This window comes from Panthera leo, chromosome B4 (genome assembly GCF_018350215.1).
Source record: "Panthera leo isolate Ple1 chromosome B4, P.leo_Ple1_pat1.1, whole genome shotgun sequence".
NCBI classification, from domain to species: Eukaryota; Metazoa; Chordata; class Mammalia; order Carnivora; family Felidae; genus Panthera; species Panthera leo.
In genome coordinates this window covers 24,680,676-24,707,798 of record NC_056685.1, presented here as the reverse complement: position 1 = coordinate 24,707,798, position 27,123 = coordinate 24,680,676, and the positions used below count along the sequence as shown (strand labels likewise).

General features: G+C 34.9%; 1 protein-coding gene across 12 annotated transcripts in view; it reads right to left on the bottom strand.

The window, feature by feature from the left end:
• The window catches only part of ANKRD26 (ankyrin repeat domain 26), a 137,134-nt gene that overhangs the window by 52,590 nt on the left and 57,421 nt on the right, over window positions 1-27,123 (bottom strand). For 9 of the 12 annotated variants that reach the window (XR_006204607.1, XR_006204608.1, XM_042945186.1 and 6 more), the window contains 7 exons: window positions 25,153-25,226; window positions 19,321-19,484; window positions 9,603-9,770; window positions 7,385-7,418; window positions 6,679-6,814; window positions 3,269-3,482; window positions 1,297-1,480 (listed from right to left, as the gene is read on the bottom strand). Coding sequence is in view for 10 of the 12 variants with exons in the window: in XM_042945186.1 (XP_042801120.1) it covers window positions 1,297-1,480; window positions 3,269-3,482; window positions 6,679-6,814; window positions 7,385-7,418; window positions 9,603-9,770; window positions 19,321-19,484; window positions 25,153-25,226 (974 nt within the window). In the remaining 2 variants the exon portion in view is untranslated. The remainder of the gene's footprint in view (window positions 1-1,296; window positions 1,481-3,268; window positions 3,483-6,678; window positions 6,815-7,384; window positions 7,419-9,602; window positions 9,771-19,320; window positions 19,485-25,152; window positions 25,227-27,123) is intronic. The other 3 variants (XM_042945188.1, XM_042945182.1, XM_042945183.1) reach the window with 3 other exon arrangements.

Sequence of the window (27,123 nt, the reverse complement as noted above, 5' to 3'; positions counted from 1 at the left end):
GTTATCATAATTCTAGAATGTGAGATTAAAACTGTGAGCCGCAGGACTCTGCCCAGGTCTTCTCACTCCACAACTAGTGCTCCTGCACCAACCACTGCTACTTCTCTAGTGTAAATACACAAGTACGAAAGAAGTCTTGGATTTCAAAATACTGATAGGAAATAAGGTGAAATTTATACATCTCTTAGAAAATCATGAGATTATTTACTGCTGCAATAACTTGTATTTCCTCTTCATGTTGAAAATAGTAATAAATAAAAAATAATAATAAATAAAAAAATAAAATAGTAATAAATATAAAAGAGGGGAAATACACTCCACTATTTTATTAGGAATAAAATACCTATCAATAAATTATCATTAAGTATATAGCATAGCATACCATTGTTTCAAAAGTTCCTTGTAATGAAATAGGATGCTACTTGAAGCAAAGTGTTACTTTTCTCAAAAGTAGGAGACTTGATACCGAAAATATGATCTGTGAACTGGCTACACTCGTCCTCCTGTCCATTAGCAGAAGTGTTAAACTAACCTATTAATATATCAAGGCAGTGAAGTAACTGTTCAAAACCAAAACACATGTTGCTAGTAGCAATAGTTTTGAAATTAGGGAAAGCTCATCGATTCCTACAGAAAGTAATTAAAGCCTCTTATTTGGATGAGGACATTATGAATGTCACTATTTGCTGGAGACAAATGCATTTAATCAAGAATATTATTTTATCAAATGAAGCAAAAATGCCACCGCCCCCCCATGCCCCTCCCCAAAAATATATATGCTTTTAAAATCCTGTATAGTTTCCATGATGTACAGTGTTCGGTTTTTAAAATATATATATACACATACATGGAGAAAAAGTAGTAATAATTAAAAAAATAAAATATATACAAATACATACACACATGTACTTCAAAATAGCTAAAGAAGAAACCTTAGAATTAGTTTTCTTATGAGCCATTTCTATCTCCTTTTGTTTGCAAAGGTGATTGTTTAGAATTCCATCCTGGAATTCTCTGGCATTCTGTGGTGGAGAAAGTTGCCACTGAGTGTCACTGCACTTTTCTACAACCTGTAGATACATTTCATTATGATTCTGGTCTCATACCGTTAAAAAAAAGGTCAAAAGCTGAAGAGGAGAACTTTAAAAAAATATTCAAAGGACCATGATCCCATGTTTTAATTTATTTGAAAGCTAAATAATATATATTGAATCAAAGGGATACCATAAAATATATGTATAATACACTATGTAATATTGATGGAAATACACAATTTTTTATCAAAAAGTAATTTACCTGATTCAAATGATTTTTTGCGGCCTTCAATTCCATGTTTAGTGTTCTAAGAGCGAGTTCAAATTGTTGTTTTGTTTCAACTTCTTTATTATATTGGTCTTCTTTTCTTCTTAACCTCTCCCTAATTTTTTCATATAACATATCAGCATTTCTTCTTTTTTCTTCTTCTTGTTTTAAAGTAAATCTGCAATTAAATATGCTTATTTTAAAATTTGTTTTGTTAGAAATAAAAAGTTCCTCCTATGATCTGGTTCCACATGTTGGCTTACTGTCCAAATGAAATTTCTATGTTCTCAAATTTTTTTCCTTTCTAGGGCTGTTTTTAATTTCTCACTTGAATCTCTTCCAAAAGATATATACAATTGAAAAGAAGCAATGAGAAAGCATTATGCAACTTATTTTTAGTCAGTAATAACTCTGGTAGATGTTGTAAGAAAGGAAGTGTGAAATTATTCAGAAAAGCTAGAGTTGAAAATTACCCCTTTTCCTACAGGTGTAATTATTCCTCCATAGGACAGATAATTCAGTTACTCATTAAAAAGAGAAGTTACTGTTTATAAACAATTTTATCAATTCACTGGAAATAAATTTCCACTTGACGAAACATTACAGGTACCTCCAAAAATGATGTGCAGTGTAAGAGAGCATCTGCGGATGTTGTTTACACAACATACACGTGCAGATGACTGTCATCCAAGACTAGGCTAGCGAGTCTAATATCTGTTGCCCTACACTTTTTGTTTCTTCTTCCACCACACTTGCAACTTACCTTGTTGATTATCTACTTTATGAATCACTTAAGAATCCCTTCTAGAACAACACAGGATACATATTAAGTAAACAATAAAGAGTAATATGTGATTTCAGCATACACGTTTGAATTAATTTTATCTACCTATGACAGAGATGTTGAAAAACTTATCAGTAATCACTTTCCGTATTACTTTTTTTTTTAATGTTTATTCATTTTTGAGAGAGAAAGGGAGAGCACATGCAAACAAAGGAGGGGCAGAGAGAGAGACAGGGAGACAGAAAATCTGAAGTGGGCTCTGCACTGACAACAGAGAGCTCGATGTGGGGCTCAAACTCATGAACCCTGAGATCATGACCTGAGCCAAAGTCAGACACCTGACTGAGCCACCCAGGCACCCCCATTTTACTTTGTTTAAATTTTTTATTGAGAGAGACATGACACAAGTGAGCGAGGGCGGAGAGAGAGAAAGAGAATCCCACGAGGGGCAGAGAAAGAGGGAGAGACAGAGAGAGAAGAGGGGTTCACCCGAAACGGGGCTCGTGCTCACCCAAAGCAGGGCTCGAGCCCACCCAAAGCGGGGCTCAAACTCATGAGATCATCACCTGAGCTGAAGTCAGATGCTTAACCAACTGAGCCACCCAGGCACCCCCACTTTACTTTTTTAACCCTGAATGTTGAGAATAAAACAGAATCAATTTTTGGGAATTTTTCTGTCTTGAGAAAAATGACCATTTTATACTCTGTTGCTGGGTATAGAGATTAATATAAACTTTCCCAAGAACAATTGAACAATGTGGATTAAAGACCTTTTTAAAAATTTTTATACTTTAATCAAATAATATATATTGAAGAATTTATTCCAAGTAACCAGAAATGTAGAAACAGAGTTATATAAAAGACATTCCTTACAGCATTCATTAAAATACAGAAAAATGAAAAACAAGCAAAATTCAATCTGTTAAATAATGACGTTTCTATATGGTGGACTTTTAAATGGCCATTAAACTTATGATTTGGAAAATACATTAAATTATTACAAGTATTCACTGTTAAGAACTTGCTGTATTATTTCCAAGAACCTCACACTTCACAACACTAAAGAAGTTTTCTTTCCTGTAAAATCCCACATGGTAAGTTAGCAGTTACAAAACTGTCCCTATACATCTGTAGTATAAAAGTAAACAGTTCAAATGTTTCTTTAAAACCAAGATGCTATACCTCAAACTGCAGAATTCATGTTCCCATTCCACTTTTTGATGCTCTAACCGTGATTTCATGTCTTTTGCTTCTCGTAGCTCGTTTTGTAGTGCACTAACTGTTTTTTCCATTTTTTTAATTTTTCCTGTAAGTAGTTTACAGTGACTTTTGTTAAGTTTCATTAATCTTTCATAGGAAAGAACTATATCTTGGATTTTCAAGAAGCCAACAGTATCTACATCAGAGAAGAAACAGAAATAAAATATATGAGTACTTTTTGCATATACAGGACTGTGCATTTTCAATTTACTCATTCACACATTAAATAAATATATACCTTCAATGTAAGACATTATACTCAGCTCTACAGATACAATAGAGAAGACCCCTGGTTCTCAATTAGCTTAAAGTCTAGTGAAGGAGAAAGACAACTCAAATGATAATTCTAAATTCAGATAGTTCCTATTAGAAAACAGAGTTCTGTGATCATAACTTGATCTAGATTGGGCCCAAGGAAGATAGATTTCCCTGAGGAAGAGATAACTATACTGAGGAATGAAGGATAAGCAGGAGGCAATTAAGCAAATGAGGAAGACAAGCACTCTCGACAGTCTAGAGTACGTGCCGAAGTTCCACTGTAATCTGCTTCTGGCCAAGATGGAGTAACACGTACTGATTGATCTTCCTACCTGAAGCAAGCAAAAACAAAACAGACAAAATACAACTTTAACATGATTTTCAAGACACAGAACTTCAGACAATGAAGGACAATGATCCCTGAAAACAAAACATGTTAGCCTAACACATGCCCAAGCTCACTGCCTTGAGAGAATGTTCAGGCTACGACACGGGAGAAAAGCATTATTTAAATAGCCTCCACCAGACTCCTTGAGTTGAGATGATGAAACTGAGAGTCTGGCAAATTCAAGGCAGATAGAGATGACAGGTCAGCATATAGGAGAGGAGAAAGCAGAACAGAGAAAAAACCCTGGAGATCAGCAAAGGGCCCCCTTTGGGTATTCAGCAGAGTAACAACGAATGCATACATGGAAGGAAGTCATCAAGGGAAAAAAATCTGAAAAGAGTAGAGGAAACACTCCCTGGTACTCTCACAGAACAAGGGACAGTATCTATTCACATTAGCTAGGATAGAAAAACTCATAATTTGCCTTAGGCTGATCACCATTCTGGATTCATCTAATAATTGGCAAGAGCAAGAGACTAAAGGATAAAACTGTTCGTAAGTAACATAACTATATCTCCAAACAAAGCATGAAAAGATAAGTAGAGGCATAGAAGCTATTGTTTTAAAAACTGAATGGCACTCACAGAGATGTAAACTATGTTAGACATGAAAAATACAATGGACAGGAATAAACACATATTAGACATCACAAGATGTCTAATCACAAGAAAAAATGGCCAAAATCTTTCTAAACTGAATGAAAACTATAATCCCACAGATCCAGGAAGGATCTGTCTGGGAAAGAAGAAATGTAAGTAAACTATTGTAATTTTCTTAAACTATATATGATGTGGTATAACATTAATGGATGCTAGACTGTAATGTTTAACCCACAGACTATAAAACCTAAACCAACCACTACAATAGCAAAACTACAAAGTTCTAGCTAGTATCCAAAATCTGTAAAAAACTCACCAAACTCCACACCCAAAAAACAGATAATCTGGGGAAGAAATGGGTAGAAGACATGAATAGACACTCTTCCAAAGAAGACATCCAGATGGCCAACAGACACATGAAAAGCTGCTCAATGTCACTCCTCATCAGGGAAATACAAATCAAAACCACAATGAGATATCACCTCACGCCAGTCAGAGTGGCTAAAATGAACAAATCAGGAGGCTATAGATGCTGGGGAGGGTGTGGAGAAACAGGAACGCTATTGCACTGTTGGTGGGAATGCAAAATGGTGCCGCCACTCTGGAAAACAGTGTGGAGGTTCCTCAAAAAATTAAAAATAGATCTACCCTATGACCCAGCAATAGCACTGCTAGGAATTTACTCAAGGGATATAGGAGTGCTGATGCGTAGGGGCACTTGTACCCCAATGTTTATAACAGCACTTTCAACAATCGCCAAATTATGGAAAGAGCCTAAATGTCCATCAACTGACGAATGGATAAAGAAATTGTGGTTTTTATACATAATGGAATACTACGTGGAAATGAGAAAGAATGAAATATGGCCTTTTGTAGCAATGTGGATGAACTGGAGAAGTGTTATGCTAAGTGAAATAAGCCATACAGAGAAAGACAGATACCATATGTTTTCACACTTCTGTGGATCCTGAGAAACTTAACAGAAGACCATGGGGGAGGGGAAGGAAAAAAAAAGTTAGGGAGAGAGCCAAACCATAAGAGACTCTTAAAAACTGAGAATAAACTGAGGGATGATGGGGAGTGGGGGCGGGAGGTGGTGGTGATGGGCATTGAGGAGGGCACCTGTTGGGATGAGCACTGGGTGTTGTATGGAAACCAATTTGACAATAAATTTCATATTAAAAAAAAAACAAGGAAGATATACAGATGTCAAACAAGCACATGAAAATATGCCCAACACCATCAGTTATTAGGGAGATGTATATTAAAACCATAATGATATATATACTAAATATACATCCAAATGTCTAGGATTTAAAAAGCTGACAATACTAAGTGTTCATGAATATGTATGTAGGAATTGGTGCTCTCACAGACTGCTGGTGGGAATGGAAAACGGTGCAACTCCTTTAGCAAATGATTTGGCAGCTTCATAATAAGGGAATATAGAGGGACATGAGATTTTTAAGGGTGATGAATATGTTAACTGTCTGGATTATGGTTATCGTTTCATACGTGTAAACATATGTCAAAACTATCAAATGACACACTTCATATATGTGCAGTTTACCTAACTAAAGCTGTTGGAAACAAAAAGCTCTTTCACAGGAAGAAATGTCTAAAACAGTGGATAAGACACAGATGGAAAGAAGGATGTAAAACAATGCAAGATGAAGCCAGAGGACTGTGGCCTTTAACCTAATAGCAATGAGAAGTAATAGCTAAGCTTTAAGCAAGGAGGTAACATGATGAAATACACATTTTTAAAAAGACATAATAATTATGGCTGCAGTGCAGACCAAGGTCTTGGGAGGCTGAACGGCAAGGAAAACAGTCCTGAGGTTATTTCAGTAATCTAGGAGAAAAATAATGACCTGACCTGGGTGAAGGCACAGAAGAGAAGCAGAGTTAACAAACATTAGATGTGCCATTCCCACTAAGAAAGGTACAGTAGAAATGATGACTCTTTGGCTGACAGGATACAATAGTTCTCCTTTAATAGAAAACATATTTCTGAGATGAGCAACTCTACACTATAGCAGGTGTGCACATATTACTACAGCAATATACATAAAAAGGCTTCCTACCTTTACAATCCATGCCAAGTTGTTCAACTAGCAACATGAAATTCTTAGAGTAAGGCAACTCACAATCCTCTGAAGCTGTTTCAGATGACTGAATTAAGTCGACAAGGTCATCCATAGACGTAACTTGCTTTTTGACCTATAAATAATTAATATTATTTCAAAATGTCCCCCAAATATTTATAAAATATACTAGGTATAGAGAAGTGATAAATACCCATCTTTTTATAAAAGCAAAAACAGGGGCACCTCGGTGGCTCAGTCGGTTGAGCATCCGACTCCATTTTGGTTCAGGTCATGACCTCAGGGTTCCTGAGTTTGAGTCCCATGTTGACCTCCACAATGACAGCATGGAGCCTGCTTGGGATTCTCTCTCCCCCTCTCCCTCTGCCCCTCCCCTACTTGTGCGTGCTCTCTCTCAAAATAAATTTTAAAAATAAGTAAATAAACATTTAAAAGCAAAACCACAGAGACATTTTAAAAGAACGGATTTTTATAAAAAAGACACCGTTATCAATAGCTAGTATTTCTAAATAAATTTTTCATAGAAAATGTCTCTACAGCAAAGGAAGATTTTCTATTTTTTCACTACATCTTTCATAAAGTTTTTACCACTGAATAATATTTCTAATAAATATTTATCAAAATAATATAATAAAATAAAAATAAAATAAATAACAAATAAAATTATATTGTATATTTTTCTTACCTTGTTCTTTTTCTTAGAAATTTTCTTTGCAGGTCTGAAAAAACCCAACAATTCTTTTCAGGCAAATATTAAATACTTAAAATACAAAGGATATTTAAACCTATTGTTTTGGATATAAAATCTCTGCATTTGAAACTAATTTTCTACAAAGGGGATTAAACAACAGAGTAACATTAAACAACATAGAAAATATACTACTGCTAATATTAACAAAGGATTAGGTGTATCCAGTTGTAGTATATGTGCTGCTGAAGCGAGCACAACAAAGTACTAAATTTAGATAAAAACTAACAAAAGCAAAGGAAAATCCTAATGCTACTTGCATTATTTGATAGGAATGATACCATTGTTTTTGTTGTTGTCATTTTTACTAAAAATAAGCTTTTACTGGCACTAAAACCTACTTGGAAAGTGCAAGTTAAGTCCTTATATGAAAGAACCCCTTTTTAACAATCATGATATTAACGTGTTGAAGACTCACTATGCAACTACTATCTAGGTATTATTATGAGCACTTTACATGTCTTAAAGGTATTTTAAGCCTCACAACAATTCTATGAAGTAGGTTGTCATATTAGTATTTTACACAGGAAGAAAATGAGGCACAGAAAGTCGAAGTGACTTGCCCAAGAAGCCCTAATAGCTGGCCAAGAACAGACCCTGAATTCAAACCCAGGAATGTGCCTTCAAAGCATGTGTTTTATAATATGTGGTTAAAGTAATACTTAAGTGTTTCTAACTAATATAATAGCAAATGAATCTACATTATTATTCTATTTCTAGCTATAAATAACAATTTCTGACTCTTACACATTCTTTTAAGAGACTTTATACCTAGGCAATATTGGAAACCTACTTTCAATAAACTAAAGATTTGCTTCTTCTAGAGAAGTTCATCAACAGGCATTCATTCATTCATTCTACTGTTTATTCCCACGTTCAACACATACTTATTGAACATATAATCTGTGTCAATGACATTGCTGGTACAGGAAGCATGGTTTTTGTAATTTAGAGCTTTCTAGTCCAAAAGGAATAATCTGTTATGGATTACTAGTTTATTTTCCGATTGTAAATAAACAAAATCTTCCCCTTTCCCCAGAATGTAAATAAATATTAACTTGATATAACCAGATACTTTAAAGTCCCTAACAAAATCATAGCTATTCGTGATACTATCAAAGGCACTGAATATCTAAAATCATCAAGGAAGGATTAGTTCTATTCAGAATGGTCTCAGTGTTTGTATATTTTTTATTATATATATATATATGTACATAATAAAATATTATATATATTATTATATATTATATATACATTATAATATTTATTTTCTGTATATTTACTTACATACTATATAATATATAATAATATATAATATATAATATAAATATATATTCTATATTTTATATAAATATATTTTACATATTTATATAAATATAAAATAAATATAACATAATAAATATAGTAAATAATATATAATATAATAAATGTATAATATAATATCATACATTATATATAATTAGTATATATACATACACTATATAACAATACATAATACATAGAAATAATATGTACTGTAATATATATTAAAGTTATATATATAACATAATATAATATATATAATTATATATATATAATACATACACATACATATATATTTTTAAATCTGTACATTCAATTATATGAGAATACCCCATCATGGAATCAATTCTGAATAAACCAACTTTTCCACAAAATTACATGAATAGTAGTACTAAGGACAATTACTATAATCTTTAAAAGATAATGTAATACAATCAACAAACTTCCTAATGTTTGGAAACACAAACAATTTTAAATTAACTAACCGTGTCTATCTCTATTGATCATTTCCAACAGAATACATACTCTAAAAGCTCCCATCTTAAAAAGAGAAAGAAAATGCCTTTGCAATTCACATTCTTTTTCAGTTATCATCCATTTCTCTATTACCTTTCCCAATTAAAATGCTCTAAGGAGTTGTTTACACTTACCTTCCATACTTCCATGGTGACTACTGAAACTGCTCCTTGACAAAGTCACTTAACCTCATCGTAACTTTTCAAGCAGTGTATTTGATATGTTGAGTATTTCTTGCTTTAGCTTGGACCTACCTACACTACAGCATTTTATTTTCACAAAAGGTAACCACTGCTAAAATTCCTTCACAGGGAAATAAAGAATTGATAGACTTTACCTGCTTTCATGCTGATCCTTTTCACTTAAACTGCTGCTCTCATTCATTTGTAGTAGACCACCAGTTAGGGAATCGGCCTTCTTCAACACTGGTGTGATCACAGATTCTTCTGATGTCCCTTCTTCATCTTCACCTTTCTTTAACTTCTTATGTAAACCAGGTTCACTACTTAAAAAAAAATCCATTAAAAATCCATATAAAAAGCCAACGTTTTCTAATAATTTTACTGATAAAGAATAAAAAGACAGTTTTCATAAAGTTCTGAATTTTACCCATCTGACTTAATTTATTAATTCACAGAACAGTGATGAAGTACCAACCATATACAAGGAAATACTCATCTGTTGCTTCAAACACAGATAAATATATAATTATAATACAATGTGATTTGTAAGAATTGACATATGAAAAGCTGTAAGTGAGGACCAGAAAGGTTTTATTGAAGAGGGAAAATAAACAGGAGAGGTCACCAGGAAAAGAAACAGGAAAAAACCATTTTCTTAAGCGATTAGAATGTGAGCACAAAGATTACATAGATTGCATCTAGGTGCCTTGAAAGGAAAAGTACAAACTTTTAGGAACTTGAGGAAAAAAAAGCATAAAATACATGGAAGCAAGTAGTAAGAGATAAGTCAGGAAAGAAATTCTGAAGAACCTTGAAGTTTACACTAAAAAGTTAGAGTTCACTGCCTAAAGGCAGTGACTCTTAGACATGGGAGTAATAATTAGATTTGCGCTATATTTTTGGTTTTGCTTTTAAATCTGAAAATGCTTAATTTAAACAAAGTTTTAAAATAGTATGAGGTCCATATAACATGAAAGAAGAAATCAGGGAAATATCTTAGGGGAAAAACTACTTTTAAAATACCCATATGTCAGAGTGATATCAGTATCATAGCTGAATGAGATGTACCTTGTTGCGTCTGCCCACCTACAACAAACTGGCATCTATCCACCCACGGACAAAACTGCTTTTGCAGGAGCTGTGGGGACCTAGCACCATATTCCAAGGGACTGAGGAAAAGTCTTGCCTACCTGTGCATCAGGTAACAGGCATACATACTACAGTCTATCTGTGGACCTAGCAATAGCCCATAAACTGCCTCCAGTCCCTCCCTCTCAGCCACATCTGGGAGTCCCTCCCTAGAAAACACTAAGATAATCACCCGCAGATGAGAGAGCCTTTTTGGAAAACGAGGTGTTCTGCAGAGAATTTCCAGCATACCACTGGAGCAAAAAAATCAGGTTTGGACATACTGAAGAGGTAGTCATTAAAGACTGGAGGAGGTAACTGCTACTTCAAATGCAAAGACAGCAATGCAAAATTGCAAAGAATATAAAATATCAAGGAAATATGATACCACCAAAGGATCACAATAATCTTCCAGTAATCAATCTGAAACACATGGAGATCTGTTATTTATTCAAAAGAGAATTCAAAATAGCAATTTTAGGGGCGCCTGGGTGGCGCAGTCGGTTAAGCGTCCGACTTCAGCCAGGTCACGATCTCGCGGTCCGTGAGTTCGAGCCCCGCGTCAGGCTCCGGGCTGATGGCTCGGAGCCTGGAGCCTGTTTCCGATTCTGTGTCTCCCTCTCTCTCTGCCCCTCCCCCGTTCATGCTCTGTCTCTCTCTGTCCCAAAAATAAATAAAAAACGTTGAAAAAAAAAAAAAAAAAAAAAATTAAAAAAAAAAAAAATTAAAAAAACAAAATAGCAATTTTAAGGAAACTCAATGAGTTACAAGAAAACACAAAAAGCCAATTCAGTAAAATCAGAAAAATACTATATGAATAAAATGAGATGTTTAACAAAGAGCAGGAAATAGTAAAAAATAACTAAACAAAAATCCTGGAGCTGAAGAGTATAATGAATGAGATGAAAAAAGCAAGAGTGATCACTGACAGGAAAATGGATCAAGAAAAAAAAAAAAATCTGTGAATTTAAAGACAGGAACTTTCAAATAATGCAATCAGCAGAGAACAAAGTAAAAGAATGAAAAAGAGAGAGGAAAGACTATCTGATTACAAGTGAACCCCCATAAGGCTATTAGCAATTTCTCAACAGAAACCTTACAGGCCAGGAGAGAGTGGGATTATATGTTCAAAGTGCTAAGAGAAAAAGACTACCAATCAAGAATACTTTACTCAGCAAAATTATCCTTCAGAAATCAAATCAAATACATATATTTGATATATACCACATTAACAGAATAAAAAAATCATATGATCATCACAATAGGTAAGGAAAAAGCATTTGACAAAATTCAACATCTTTTCATGATAATAACTCTCAATAAAGTGGGTACTTTCTGAAAAATATGTATAGTAAAAATTACAAGACTTTGATAAAAGAACAGCAGAGACACAAGCAAATGGAAATATACCCCATTGTTTAGGGATTAGAAAAATCAGCATTGATAAATATCCACATTACCTGAAACCACCTACAGATTCAATGCAATCCTTGTCAAAATTCCAATGACCTTTTTCACAGAAATAAGAAAAGCATTCCTCACATTTGTAAGGAACAAAAAAGACCCCAAATAGCCAAAGCAATCCTAAGAAAGAAGAACAAAGCTGGAAGCATCACACTTCCTGGTGTCAAACTATTACAAAGTTATGGTACTAAAAACCGTATGAACTTGCATAAAAACAAACACAAAGATGAACGAAACAGAATCAAGAACCCAGAAATAAACCCATGCATAAAGTCAACTAAAATTTGTTAAGAGACCCAAGAATACTCAGAAGAGAAAGGATAATCTCTTCAATAAATGATGCTGAGAAAACTATATTAACATCCAAAAGAATAAAACTGTACCGCTACCTTACACCACTCACAAAAATTAACACAAACCCAAATAAAGACTTCTATGTAAAACCTTCAATCATAAAACTCCTAGAAGAAAACAGGATAAAAGCTCCTTGACATTGATCTTACATATGATTTAGGATATGACATCCAAAGTACAAGCAATAAAAGCAAAAACAGTGCAATAAACAATGTTTCTGCACAGCAAAAGAAACAAGCAACATGACAGAAAGGCAACCTATGGAAAGGATGAAAACATTTGCAAACTACAAATATGAAAACATCAATATCTAAAATGTGTAAGGAATTCATACAATTCAATAGCAAAAACCAAATATAATTAAAAACCGGGCAAAGCACCTTAATAGACGTCTCTCCTCAGAACATATTCAAATGGCCAGCGGTACATAAGAAGGTGCTCGATATCACTATTCACCATGGAAATGCAAATCAAAACTGCAGTATATAGATATCACTTTGACCTATTAAAATGGCTATTGCCAAAAAGACAAGAGATATCACTGGCAATGATGTACAGGAAAGGAATTCCTTGTACTGCTGTAGGACTGTAAATTGGTACAGCCACTATGTAAAACAGTATGGTGGTTCCTCAAAAAAACTAAAAATAGAACCTCCATATGATCCAATAATCCCATTTCTGGGCATATATCTTAAAGACATGAAATCATTACCTCGAAAAGATATGTACAGCCCTATGTTTATTGCAGCATTATTTTCAATAGTCAAACAACCTAAGCATCCATCAATGGATCAATGGATTAAAAAATATGGTATATATTTACAATGGAATATTTTCAGCCACAAACAAGAAGGAAATCCTACCATTTGTGACAACATGAGTGAAACTTGAGGGCATTATGCTCAGTGAAAATAAATCAGAAACAGGTAGATAAGTACTGTATGATCTGACTTATATGTGGAATCGTAAAAAAAAAAAAAATTCACAGAAACAGAACAGACTGGGTTAGGAGGCTGTGAGAAATGGGTAGATACTGGTCAAAGGGTACAAACTGCCTGTTACAAGATTAACAAATTCTGGGGATTTAATGTGCAGGATGGTGATTACAGTTAACAATACTATATTATATATTTGAAAGTTGCTACAAGAGTAGATCATCACAAACAAGAAATGATAATTATGTGAGGTCATGGAAGTATTAACACTATTGTGGTAATCATTTTACAATATAAAAGTGTATCAAATTAATAGAGGTATACCTTATAGTTACACAGTTGTATGTTAATTATGTCAATAAATCTAGAAAAACTTCAAAAATTCTGAAGTACTCATATGTCATATATATCACTCAAAAATAGCAACAATCTGATTAGCTATGCTTTTGTTTGAAAAAAAAAAAAAAAATGGTTTGTGGCGCCTGCATGGCTCAGTCCGTTAAGTGTATGACTTTGGCTCAGTTTGTGATCTAATGGTTTGTGGGTTTCAGTCCCACATCAGGCTCTGTACTGACAGCCCAGAGCCTGGAACCTACTTCCGAATCTTTGTCTCCCTCGCTCTCTGCCCGTCCCCCACTCTCACTTTGTCTCTCCAAAAATGAATAAACGTTAAAAAAAAAAAAATTAAAAACAAATGATTTGGATACTCTTAGCCTCGTATCTAATCCTGACAGAAAAAACTAGGGGATTTGCCAAAAAGAAAATTATAATTACTTTTTCATGGACTAAATGCATGCAAGAGAATATTATTACCATACAGCTACATACATTTCCAAAAACAATGAAATTTCCCAGATTATTTAGGACTTAAACATGAGCCCTTAAGAGCACCAAAAACAAAAACAAAACTAGCAATTGTTTTCTCAAAAAGCTGTTGTACAGATAACTTTTCTAGTTGAAATAACATCCAAGAAAAGAAGAATCTTTCTGAAAGCAATTATCAAACAATTCCTCTTGACCCAAACTTCAAAAATGAATCTGTAATTGGAGCGCCTGGGTGGCTCAGTCGGTTAAGCGTCCGACTTCGGCTCAGGTCACGATCTCACGGTCTGTGAGTCCGTGAGTTCGAGCCCCGCGTCGGGCTCTGGGCTGATGGCTCAGAGCCTGGAGCCTGCTTCCGATTCTGTGTCTCCCTCTCTCTCTGCCCCTCCCCCGTTCATGCTCTGTCTCTCTCTGTCTCAAAAATAAATAAACGTTAAAAAAAAAATTTTTTTTTAAATGAATCTGTAATTATAGAATTTGAAATAGCTTTCATTTTGAACACAGTGAATAGAAGCAGCTTTTAAATAGAAAACATCTGGTGAAAGCCACCTCAAACTTAGAAACACAAAAACAAAAAACAAAAACAAAACCCTAACATGTAGCCATGGCAACAAGAAGCCACCAGAATCAGTTTTAAATGTGTTAATCAATGCCCACCAGCCTTACTCACCAACCAATCCATTTCAGCCCCTTCCTTCTGAAAGACAGCCAATAAAGGACAAAATCACTCCAACATATATGCCTCAGCATGCCAGCCAATCCACAACAGTCTCACCCAAATAACCATGGTACTTCAGATGATGACAAACCATTTAATTCTCTGAAAGTCCCCCAATCCTTAAACTCCACTCTTCCCCAAACCCTGTATAAGAATAGCAGACTGCTCTGTTAGAAAAGACTATACCTAACCAGCATAGCTCGCTCTTATTTGTAAGTGATAAATTCCAACTTCATCTTTTTATTTCAGGTATTGAGGGCTCATAATCCCTTGGCAAGAATTTTTAAAGTCCTATAATAATTTGGCACCATGTTTTAGTTTCCTTAATAAATATAAAGGAAGTTTGCTATTCCTTTGATACATTTTACCATAATTAAAACTAACATAAATATAACTAAAAGAAAAGTAGCAAGTAAACACAATATTGGGCCCCCCAAAATCCAAAAAATGTATATAACTGGCAGGTTTAATTGTCAGAATGAACCCACGCCAAACTTTGTAAAAGTGAGAACTAGTATTATGTTAATAACAATATACACAGGTTAAACTCCGTTCACTCAATAAACATTATTGAATAAGCACTATATATACTAGAACATTTTCTAGGTACTGAGGACATGGCAACGAACAGATAACAATCCTACTCATGAGTGAAGTAAACATACAATAACAATAAACTACATAGGCAAAATATACAGTATTAGAGGAGAAAAACTAAAGCAGACAAATCAAATTTTGATGTGTTATAGGAAAAAGGTAGTTGAAATACTAGTCAGGATGGCCAAGAAAGGCCTTGCTGAGAAAGTGACATTTAAGCAAAAAACTGAAAGAAAAAACAAACAAAAAGGGAAAAAGCAAGCCATGAGGTATTGGAGGGAAAGCATTCCAGATGGAGTCAACAGCAAGTACAGAAGTATGTCCAAAATACTTAAAGAGTAGTGAGAAATTCAGTATGGCTGGACAGAATGAAAGGGGTAGAAAATAGTTCAAATCAGACAGAAGGAGACACCTGAGAGAAAAAGATCTTATATAGGACTTGTCGGTATTAGGAAGAGTTTTGGCATGTACTCTGAGTGAAATGGGAGGCAATTAAGTTTTGAGCAGAGGAAGGACACAATCTGACTTACATTTTAATAGAACCAATGTGTTCAGAATTAGAGGAAACAGAGTAAAAACAAAAGAAGAAACAAACAAACAAGAAGACCAATTAGTTACCTATTACACCAATATAAACAACAGATGACAGTCTCTTGGTCATGGAAGATATGTTTGGATTCTGGATATATTTGAAGGAAGACCTGACAAGATTTGCTGACAGATTAGATGTGATGTGTATGAAAAGGAGAAAGAAAAAGAAAAAGAAAAAGAAAAAGAAAAAGAAAAAGAAAAAAAAAAGACAGGACTCAAAGATGATACCAAGTTTTCTAGCAGAGCAACTCATGGAACTGTTATTAACTCAATTAGGAAAGACATGAAAGGCAAATATTAAGAAAGAATATCAGTAGTTCAATTTTGGACATGTTAAGTTTGCAATAGCTATCCAGAAAGAGATATCAAGTAGGCAGTTTGATACGTGGGTCTGGAATTATGGAGAGAGATGCGGGCTGAAGATATAAACTTAAGGATCATTAGAATATACAAGATAGTAAAAGTCGAGAGAAGGAAAATCAAAGGCAAATTCCTGGAAGACATCAATGGGTTAAAAGGTGGAGGACGAGGAGAAACAAGCAAATCAGGCTGAGGTGTACAGACTAGAAAGGCAGCGGGAAAATCAGGTGAGTGAGTGATATCCTAAAAGCAACATGGAGACAGAATTTTGGAGGAGAGAGTTTTCCATTGGGTCAAATATTGCTGAAAGGTTAAATAAAATGAGATGTATGAAATTATGTTCAGATTCATTAAAGTGAAAATCAGTGGTAACCTTGAAAAAACAATTCTGGAGTAGTGAAGATTGGGAAGGGAAAATTGCTACAATGAATTCAAGAGTGGATGGGAGGGAAATCAGGATCAAAGAGTGAAGAAGGCTCTTTAAGGATTTATAGCTAAGTGGAATGATCATCATTGATCTAATTTTCTATTGCTGTAGTTTTCAATTCTTACATAAGGATTATGTAGTATTTTTGTAATATTTTGAAGTCTTAAAATTGCATATATGTAACACTAGTTTTTTTTTTTAATGCCAGACCAAGATACTAAATAACTTACAAAATTATACAATGAGAAGACTCCTTAAAATTTTCTAGATATATAATATTATATAAGCTGATTACCATTTTTCTCATGCTTAGAAAGACCACAGAAAAACTAAATTTCAAGGGCAGTATTTCATGCTTGACAAAAATTATTGACCTCTAAGGGCACCTGAATGGCCCAGTCCATGAAGTATCCAACTCTTGATGTCGGCTCAGGTCATGATCTCTAGGGTCATGAGATCGAGCACTGCATCGAGCTCTGCAATGACAGCATGGAGCCTCCTTGGGATTCTCTCTCTCCCTCTCTCTCTGCCCCTCCCCCACTCATGTGTGCATGCTCTCTCTCTCTCTCTCTCAAAATAAACATTTTTAAAAAGTCACCCTAACTCTAGGATATTTTATACTATCCAAAGTAATTAGCATATTAAAATTTTATACACAGAACTAAAAGGGGGTGAGAATGCAGAAAATATTCCTACTTTGTAAACTGAATTGTCATAAATTGCATAACATGAAGGCACTGTTGAAAAATTTGGTGTAAAAATTTGGTGTGGTGCATGTTGAAATATGTTCTCTTTAAAAAGGAAGGATAATGGCATGCAAGCAAGGTACCTTTATAAAAACGATTCACTGCATTATCAGCATTTTTGTTTATAGCACAGGGGTCATCAAATGTTTATGTAGAATATGAGACAAGTTGCCATGTGAAACCTCTTGGCAATATTCAGATTAAGTTGAGGGTCCAACATTTGAGCACTCATGCATTGGGAAACAAAACCAAAAATCTAATAACTAGCAATTTTGTTGGTGGTAATGAAGTAGACTGCCAGTGTAGCAGGGAACTTCCTTTTGCAATTCAGTAGATATTAAAAGTATTCTAACAAAATGTGCATAAGACATGACATCAAACCAAATGCTTTAAATATACTTTGTTAAACCATCAGTACACCGTAAACCAAATTTCATTTTTTAAAATGGTCACATACTCCATTATTTTATAGAAGTGAAAATTTACTTCCTTATTAATGGATACTTAGTCTGTGTCTGGGGCTCCTAGGTGGTTCAGTCCGGTGAGCATCCGACTATTGATATTGGCTTAGGTCATGATCTTGTGGTCGTGAGGTCCGAGCCCTGTGTTGGCCTCTGCACTGTTACCATGGTGTCTGCTTATGATTCTCGCTCTCCCTCTGTCTCTGCCCCTCCCCAATGCACACATTCTCTGTCTCTTTCTCAAAATAAGTAAATAAACATTTAGGCTATCTTCAATTTTTTGATATGGGAATGCTATAATAAATATCCTTAACATATACATGTAACATATTTATGTAAGTAACCTTAAAATATCTATCCTATTTTGTATACACAATAAATGTCCTTACAGTGTGTGTGTGTGTGTGTGTGGTGTCTGTTTATAGAAGTCTTGTTTTCCTGGAGGATCCAGTCCTGGCAATGAAGCCACTGGAATAACGGGATGACCTATCTGAAAATTTTTTTCATGTTTTATCATTTATTTTTGACAGTGACAGAGACAGAGCACAAGCAGGGGAGTGGCAGAGAGAGAGGGAGAGACACATAATTTGAAGCAAGCTCCAGGCTCTGAGCTGTCAGCACAGAGCTTGACGCAAGGCTCAAACTCATGAAGTGTGAGATCACAACCTGAGCCGAAGTTGGACCCTTAACCAACTAAGCTGCCCAGGTGCAACGACATATCTGAAATTTTGAAACACACTGCTAAATGACCCTTCAGAAAGGATTTACCAACTTCATCTAGCCACAGTAAATAAGAATGTCATTTTCCTCACATTTCCTAACTTTGATTATTTTTTATTTTTTATTTTTTTTTAAATGTTTTTTATTTATTTTTGAGACAGAGAGAGATACAGCATGAGCAGGGGAGGGGCAGAGAGAGAGAGAGAGACACAGAATCCATAGCAGGCTCCAGGCTATGAGCTGTCAGCACAGAGCTTGACGCGGGGCTCGAACTCACAGACTGTGAGATCATGACCTGAGCTGAAGTCAGACACTTAACCGACTGAGCCACCCAGGCGCCCCCCCTTTGATTATTTTTTAATAAAATATTTATCACTATGACTGCAAAAAATGGTATCTCATTATTTACATTTTTCTGATTACCACATAGGATGAAATATCTCCACAAAAAATACAAAACTTGTTCATCATGAACATTAGCTCAAACTATAAAAGTTTGTTGCATAGGAAAATAACAATTACCTACTATTTAAATATTGCTATGGCTTACCTATCAGAATCTTTATTTTCTGTAATAGGAAATTGATGGTTATCAGTTTTTCCATTCTTTCTTTGTTGAATTAATCCAGCAGCCGCAGCATCATGTATGTTTTCTGATACTTCCATGTCACTACTTCTGTGCTTTTTTTCTTCAACCTTTAATGGAACTTGATACTAAAGGTAATTGCTACTTTAGTCAATAAAAAAGAAGTTTTTTCATTAATTTTATCAGTTGACAGTTTGTCATAATTTTAATTGATAAACATTTTGTGTTTAGTTTATCATTACACGTAATTATAATTTTTATAAAGTCGGCTTCATTTCTGTTTGAATAAAAAAAGCAGAATTTTCCAAAATTTCTAAAAGGGCTTAATTTTGTACTCTTATTCATATCCACACTTTGCTACCGAAAATTCCCCACCCCACCACCACCCCATCTGACCAAGAAATACAAAGAAATAAAAAGACAAAGACAAAATTTGTCCTTTCCTATCCTTACCACCTGGGTTTTACACAACAGCCAGATTTAAAACATGTGACATTGAGGTGCTCCAAAAACAGGAAGCTTTCCCCTTTCTGCACAAAGCTATTCTTTCCCTGACTGCCTTTTATAATTCTTTTTAATTTGGATCCCAAGGTTCTCAAAAAAAGTAACAGTGTTCCCTAAAATTTACAAAGGAAGGTTTGCCACAACACAAAAGGAACAGAGTGAAAAGGATGTTAGGCTGGAATTCTGGGAAATTAGTAATGCTCTCCGAATTTCACATTCAATAACCATAAAATTTCATAGGGAGAGGGTATAAAAGTAATTATCAACTTTAAACCCATTTTCTACTGATAATTCGAGTAAAACTAAAAAAGGTTAAATTTGTCCAAAGTTCCTGAAGTGGCATTACCTAGCATTTTATGGCACCAAAAGAGATGATACAATTCTTTAATGCTGAATCAGATAAATGACCACAAATTCATTAAATTAATAGGATACCTTAAAAGTATGACTTTGGCACAGTAAATTAATACCTTCATAGGGGATGAGAACATTAGCTACTTTTTCTTTTAAAGAAGGGTATCTCTAGATTTTGTCTATTTCTAAACTCCACACATCTCAAAACTCAGTTTTCTCCCTTGGAGTTAAATACTGAAGGTTTGCTGAAGGTTTATGCTACCTACATGGTAAAAATCATACATGTCAAAATGTGTCATACTTTATTAAACATAAAGTCAAAGTTTGACTCAACAGAAACATCTGAGAATGAGGATTAAAAAAGTGTGGAAAAAAAAGTGGTGATAATACAAATATTTGTTATTAAAACTATCTCAAAGTGGTCATGTTGAAATCTAAGTTCCAAGGTTGTGAGTAAAGCAGAGAAGACTGCATGTATTTGTGGGTAGTAAGCTTAGGAATTCCCTGAGCCTGCACTGATGGGTTAACAAGACATAAAGAATTACAAAGCCATAGGATGCTCACACCCAAGTTTGGGTAAACAAGATTAGGCAAATAAAATGAGAGAAGTGGGGCAAAGGCCCCCATACAAAGGTGTATGAGGTAAAAGATTAGGTATTCAGGGCAAAAATGCCCCCCAATTTAGTATTATAGCAGAAAGCTGCTTTCACAGGAAGGAAGGACCAAATTAGGTAAACAGGTAAATAGGGCTATAGGCTACAGGCTGCAGGGTAAAGATGCCCAGAGGGGAGCTAATTAGCAAAAGAAAGGTGCCTTGTGGATCCTGAAGTAGCATCTGTCTTATCCCCTAGACTAGCTAAGATAAACAGATAAGGTGCTCAGGTGGGCTGTTAACAACCATCTGCCAGGCACCAGGATTTTGTTTTATATTGACCCAAACCCCTAACACCCTATATCTTCAAACCCCCTTTCCCTCATGCCCATGAGTTCATGTTCACAGATTTACTGTCTCTTTGTGCACGTCAATCACCATGTTTGGAAGCCTTCTGATCCTAATAACAACAGAGCAAGGACCCTTAATTGGGGCTCTTGTGTTCTCCGGACATTAGCCATCTCTCCCATTTTAATCCTGCATCCCGCTGTCTTGCTAGACAAGAAAGAACCCTAGACCCAGGGTCTACTGACACATACTGAAGCAATTTTGGCTGGGAACATTTGTTTATATTCCTTCTCTTAGTTATCGCTTCCTTCCCCTTTTATTGTTTATGGAAATGCAATTTATATTTAAGCCAATAGATTAAAAAAACCTGGAGATTGTTTTTTAAGCAGTGTCTTTATGATTATTCTGGTTCATGAGGTCACATGGTACTTATATAGCTAATTAGTTTCCCAGTTCATATGCTACTTGGAAGACTGACACAGAAACTTTAAGGAAAACAAATCATAATGTTTTCCTGAACTCCTATTTGTTAGATAGCAGAAATAATCTATTTCCAGACACAATTACTTAGACAATTCCATTTTATACAAACTCCTTTTCTCTTAAGTGGAAAATCAGAATGGATCGGATAATTGCTAAAAAGAAAAAACAAGAGTAACAGCAAGGGGGACCTCTATCTCTTTTGGAAGTTGAACTTTCTCTTTTTCCAAAGCCAGGAACTCTACTTGTGACATGCCTATCTCATTCTTAAACCTTTGCGTATCTTGATGTAATTCTTCACTTAGATATACTTTAGATGCTGGAAAACTAGATGGTGAAGAAGAACTCACAATTTCTAATTCAGACTCAACACTTTTATAGTTGTAAGTACTGTCATTATCTGCATATAATGGCTTCTGGAAAAAGTCTTGTATTGGTTTTGTTTTCTTGTGTTTGTGACAGCAGAAATATCATGCCTTTTTGTTTGAAGCACATGTTTCATCACATCGGAGCAGGCAAGCCACAAACCAAAAAGGCTCTCTGAATCACTAGAGTGAGGTATATGTCCAATGTCTAATTTACAGTCGGTGGTATTTTGGTCCGTATTTTTTGCCATTTGCATGTCAAACTCTTGGCCTTCTTTCACTTTAAATGTAACTAGTGGGTTCCTTGCTTTTTTATTTTCTATATCATTATAAAAATTCTCATTGTTGTTAAAAAGATGCTCAATGTCTGGTTTGTTCTCGTCTTCATAGTCTGATTTACTTTCTTTTTTTTAATATGAAATTTATTGTCAAATTGGTTTCCATACCACACCCAGTGCTCATCCCAACAGGTGCCCTCCTCAATGCCCATCACCCACCCCCCATCAACCCTCAGTGTATTCTCAGTTTCTAAGAGTCTCTTATGGTTTGGCTCTCTCCCTAAGATGTTTTTTTTTTTTCCTTCCCCTCCCCCATGGGCTTCTGTTGTTTCTCAGGATCCACAGAAGTGTGAAAACATATGGTATCTGTCTTTCTCTGTATGACTTATTTCACTTAGCATAACACTCTCCAGTTCATCCACGTTGCTACAAAAGGCCATATTTCATTCTTTCTCATTGCCAAGTAGTATTCCATTGTGTATATAAACCACAATTTCTTTATCCATTCGTCAGTTGATGGACATTTAGGCTCTTACCATAATTTGGCGATTGTTGAAAGTGCTGCTATAAACACTGGGGTACACGTGCCCCTACACATCAGCACTCCTATATCCCTTGGGTAAATTCCTAGCAGTGCTATTGCTGGGTCATGGGGTAGGTCTATTTTTAATTTTTTGAGGAACCTCCACACTGTTTTCCAGAGTGGCTGCACCAGTTTGCATTCCCACCAACGGTGCAAGAGGGTTCTTGTTTCTCCATATCCTCCCCAGCATCTATAGTCTCCTGATTTGTTCATTTTAGCCACTCTGACTGGGGTGAGGTGATATCTCAGTGTGGTTTTGATTTGTATTTCCCTGATGATTTACTTTCATTTAAAAAAAAGCATAGAGGGGCGCCTGGGTGGCGCAGTCAGTTAAGCGTCCGACTTCAGCCAGGTCACGATCTCGCGGTCCGTGAGTTCGAGCCCCGCGTCAGGCTCTGGGCTGATGGCTCAGAGCCTGGAGCCTGTTTCCGATTCTGTGTCTCCCTCTCTCTCTGCCCCTCCCCCGTTCATGCTCTGTCTCTCTCTGTCCCAAAAATAAATAAAAAACGTTGAAAAAAAAAAAAAATTTAAAAAAAAAAAAAAAGCATAGAAGATGACTGGCAAGCATATTCTGGGGACCCAGAGTATGAATGAGAGAGAATGACATTTTCAAGACTAGTCTCTTTTTGTTCAGGAAATGCCTGAAATACTATTGAGACAGACACTCCAAATGCATCTTCTTCCTCACAATCAAGTAAATTCCTAGCAGTGCTATTGCTGGGTTATAGGGCAGATCTATTTTTATTTTTTTGAGGAACATTATTTGTCCAATTAGAAGGTATTTCCTTTAAGTTGGCTCCTTCTTTAGAGTGACCATGTGGTGGTTTTTCTTCAAGATAAGCAGGAATTCTGTACTGTTAACAAATTTCACCAAACTTCTGCTTTAACTCACTGGTAATGAGTTTTTAGCTATTTTTCCACTCTAATTTGCCTTGTTTGATCCACATTTCCTCCAAGTTTTGCATAGAAGCACGTCCTGAATATACAGATATATCATGCTCTCTATCACATTCCTTATTCATTTCTGGTTCTTGAGTCATTTTTTGCAGATGCAAAAACGGACAGTTAATTTCCTTGTTTTGATTTTCAGATGTCTTTTCTGCCGGGATACATGTTTGTAAAATAACCTTATCCTTAAGTAATCAAGTATGGACAAAGAAAAATTAGAAAATAATCAAAATTTAACTGTTAAATTTTTTAATCTATGTTTAGCTGTTCCCAAGTCACTGGATTGTAACTTCCTGTAAGAAGTGAAAAATAACTTGCCTTAGCCTAAGACAGAAGAAAAACATGAACTCATAAACTTAATTTTGTCAGTTTTTTGAACTAAACAATTCATTACATGTTAAATCTACCAAAAAATAAATTAGATGACTTTTAATGTTGCAAACTTTAAAAACATTTTACCTTACCATCCCTTAAATAATGAGCCCTAAAGTGCATCTGAGTATTTTTTTAAAGACTAATAACTAGAGAATAGACAAACTTAAAATTATTAGCAGCCAAAATCAATTAATATCAATGAGAAAGAAAATTCAAATTGTCTACTATAATGGTGGTGTAAATCAATACAGATTATCTACTTTACCTAGCTCTGATATATTGTAATGTCCACTGAGAGTGGATAAGAAAACAACTGTTAATAATACTTACTGAGCTTCTATGCTGAAATAACTTAAAAACCTATTGTGTATAACCCATCCTATAAGGTGTGATTCTACAATAGGCAGTTGTGTTCATTTTATGACCCCATTCTCCGAAGTCAACTACAAAGAGACCAAAGTTGGAATATACATCTTTAATCTTGGCATTAGTGACTGGCAATATGAAACTGCACATTTTGAACCACTGAAAATAATTACTCCTTCTACATGAATCTAAGTCAGTGGTCATCATTGTTATATTGCTCATAATTTCAACTGCTTAAATATATGATTCAATATTTGATGTTACCTTCTTTATCATGTAAGGAAGTTACAATAATGGAAGAAGCAAACAAAATTCAGGAATTTTTTTTTTTTGCCTCAATTCCAAGGATAAAGTTTAGCTATAAGTTACTATAAATTCTAACAATATTTTGAGTTTTGTAACTTATAAAATTTTATAAAAACTAAATACTAAGTTATAATCTATCAACTTCAAATGCTCATTCAAAAGATAATTTCAGCCGTGCAGCGTTGGTGGTATAGTGGTGAGCATAGCTGCCTTCCAAAAGATAATTTCACTTGAACTGTATCACATTATCAAAGCAAGGAAAACAATATAAAATCGGAAATTTAACGTTTTACATACCTGTGGGTGGTTATTTTCACTTCCATCAAGCCTTTCTCGCTCTTCCACTGATGTTAATTCTAAGTCTAGGTCTGCTGACAAATATATACATTTAGTTAAAATGGATTACTCAGAATGGTTAGATAAAAGCTATAACCTTCATAAAAATAGAAAATAACATTTTATCAATTGAAAGCTTAAATTAATCTTTACCTGAATATTTACTTCTTTTTTTTTTTTTAATTTTTTTCTAATGTTTATTTATTTTTGAAGGAAAGAGAGACAGAGCATGAGCAGGGGAGGAGCAGAGAAAGAGGGAGACACAGAATCCGAAATGGGCTCCAGGCTCTGAGCTGTCAGCACAGATCCTGACGTGGGGCTTGCACTCACAAACCAAGAGATCATGACCTGAGCTGAAATCGGTCGCTTAACCGACTGAGCCACCCAGATGCCCCCTGAATATTTACTTCTTTAAGAAATACTTATAATTATCTAAAACTTCAACAAACCATTTGGGAAATACTAGATGTCACCAGCTTAAATGCATACAAACATCTCAAAGATTCATTCACAAATCCATCCACCTAACATCAATGAACAAAACAATCAGAAACAAAACAAAAATTTTAAAAAACAGTAGAAACGTATAAAGTCACAACAGACTTGTAACAGTACCTCTTTAATAACACACTAAGATTCAACTACAACATTATTCATGGTTTCCAAAATTACTATTACTTTTTATGCTTTTATCAGTGTATACCCTTTCTATAGGTGTATGTTCCTGATAAGTAAACATTCCTGAAACGTTTTCCTCCACTATTTGACAATTTTCTTCCCATCTTTTAGGACTCAGACTGCTTGCTATGTAGAGTCATCCTTGTAAATGGCTATCTTTCCCCAGATAAATAGGTGTCTCTTTCTCTGGGGCTACCTTAGTACTTTATAGATTTTTCTAGTGTATCTTCACCACCTGAACTGTAAATTATTTCTTTACGTATCTTCTACTTTTGCTCCTAGACTGTATGGGATAATCTCTTAAATCATCTTTGTGTCAACAGCCTTTATTTATTTTATGCAGTAATTATTTACGGAGTTCCCACTAAGTACTAAGCACCTAGGTTTAGAGAAACATGTAGATAAAAGGTGTCAAGAATGGCTTTTCAAGAGAGAAATGACTGAGCTAAGACTCCAACATTGAGGTTAGCGAGATTCAAAGGTGTTAGAAGGCAGAAAAAGGGGAGAGCATGCAAGGCCTTAGCAAGACAGGGAGAGAAGCACATGACAGGGTAACTATTTGTCCAAAATACAGGGATCAAAGAGGAAGACATCACCAGCAGTTCAGAATGCCAGAGAAAAAAGCAGACAGTAGAAAGGTGTAAAGATGGAGAGTTAGGCAGAAGTCTAGATTATGAGAGCCTTATATATAATTTTAAGATGCCTGGACATAAATATGTTTTCAACAGTAGCTCATGGTCCTCTTCGCATTTGAGACAAATCACTCTAAATACTGTGGGGAAGGATGAATTTGAATGGCATAATAATAAAAGATGGGAGATGAATTAGAAGGCAGTAATATAAAATAAAGATGATGCACATCCAAACTAACAGAATGGTTCCAGAAATACTCAGGATATAAAATTATTAGGACCCAGCACAGACTAAATCTGTATTAAATGAATAAACACACAATCTTCAGTCCCTGGAGAACTAACTCTGTTCATAACTTTATAAAAAGGCATCAAGTAAGAAATGATCTATATGAACTGGTTTAAGCTGCTTGTATTTATTTTGTAATTTTTCTATTTCATATCCTTCTATGTGTTACAGAAGCCTGTGTAGGTGTTTTGTTTTGAAAGTCCTGCCTCTGGGATCTACCAAGCTCATGAAGAAGTAACAGCAAACAAGTCACCTGTATATTAAATAACTTTGGATTTATAGCCTATACTCACTACTCTAGGAAAGAGCTCAAAATCTTTTGAGAATACATGT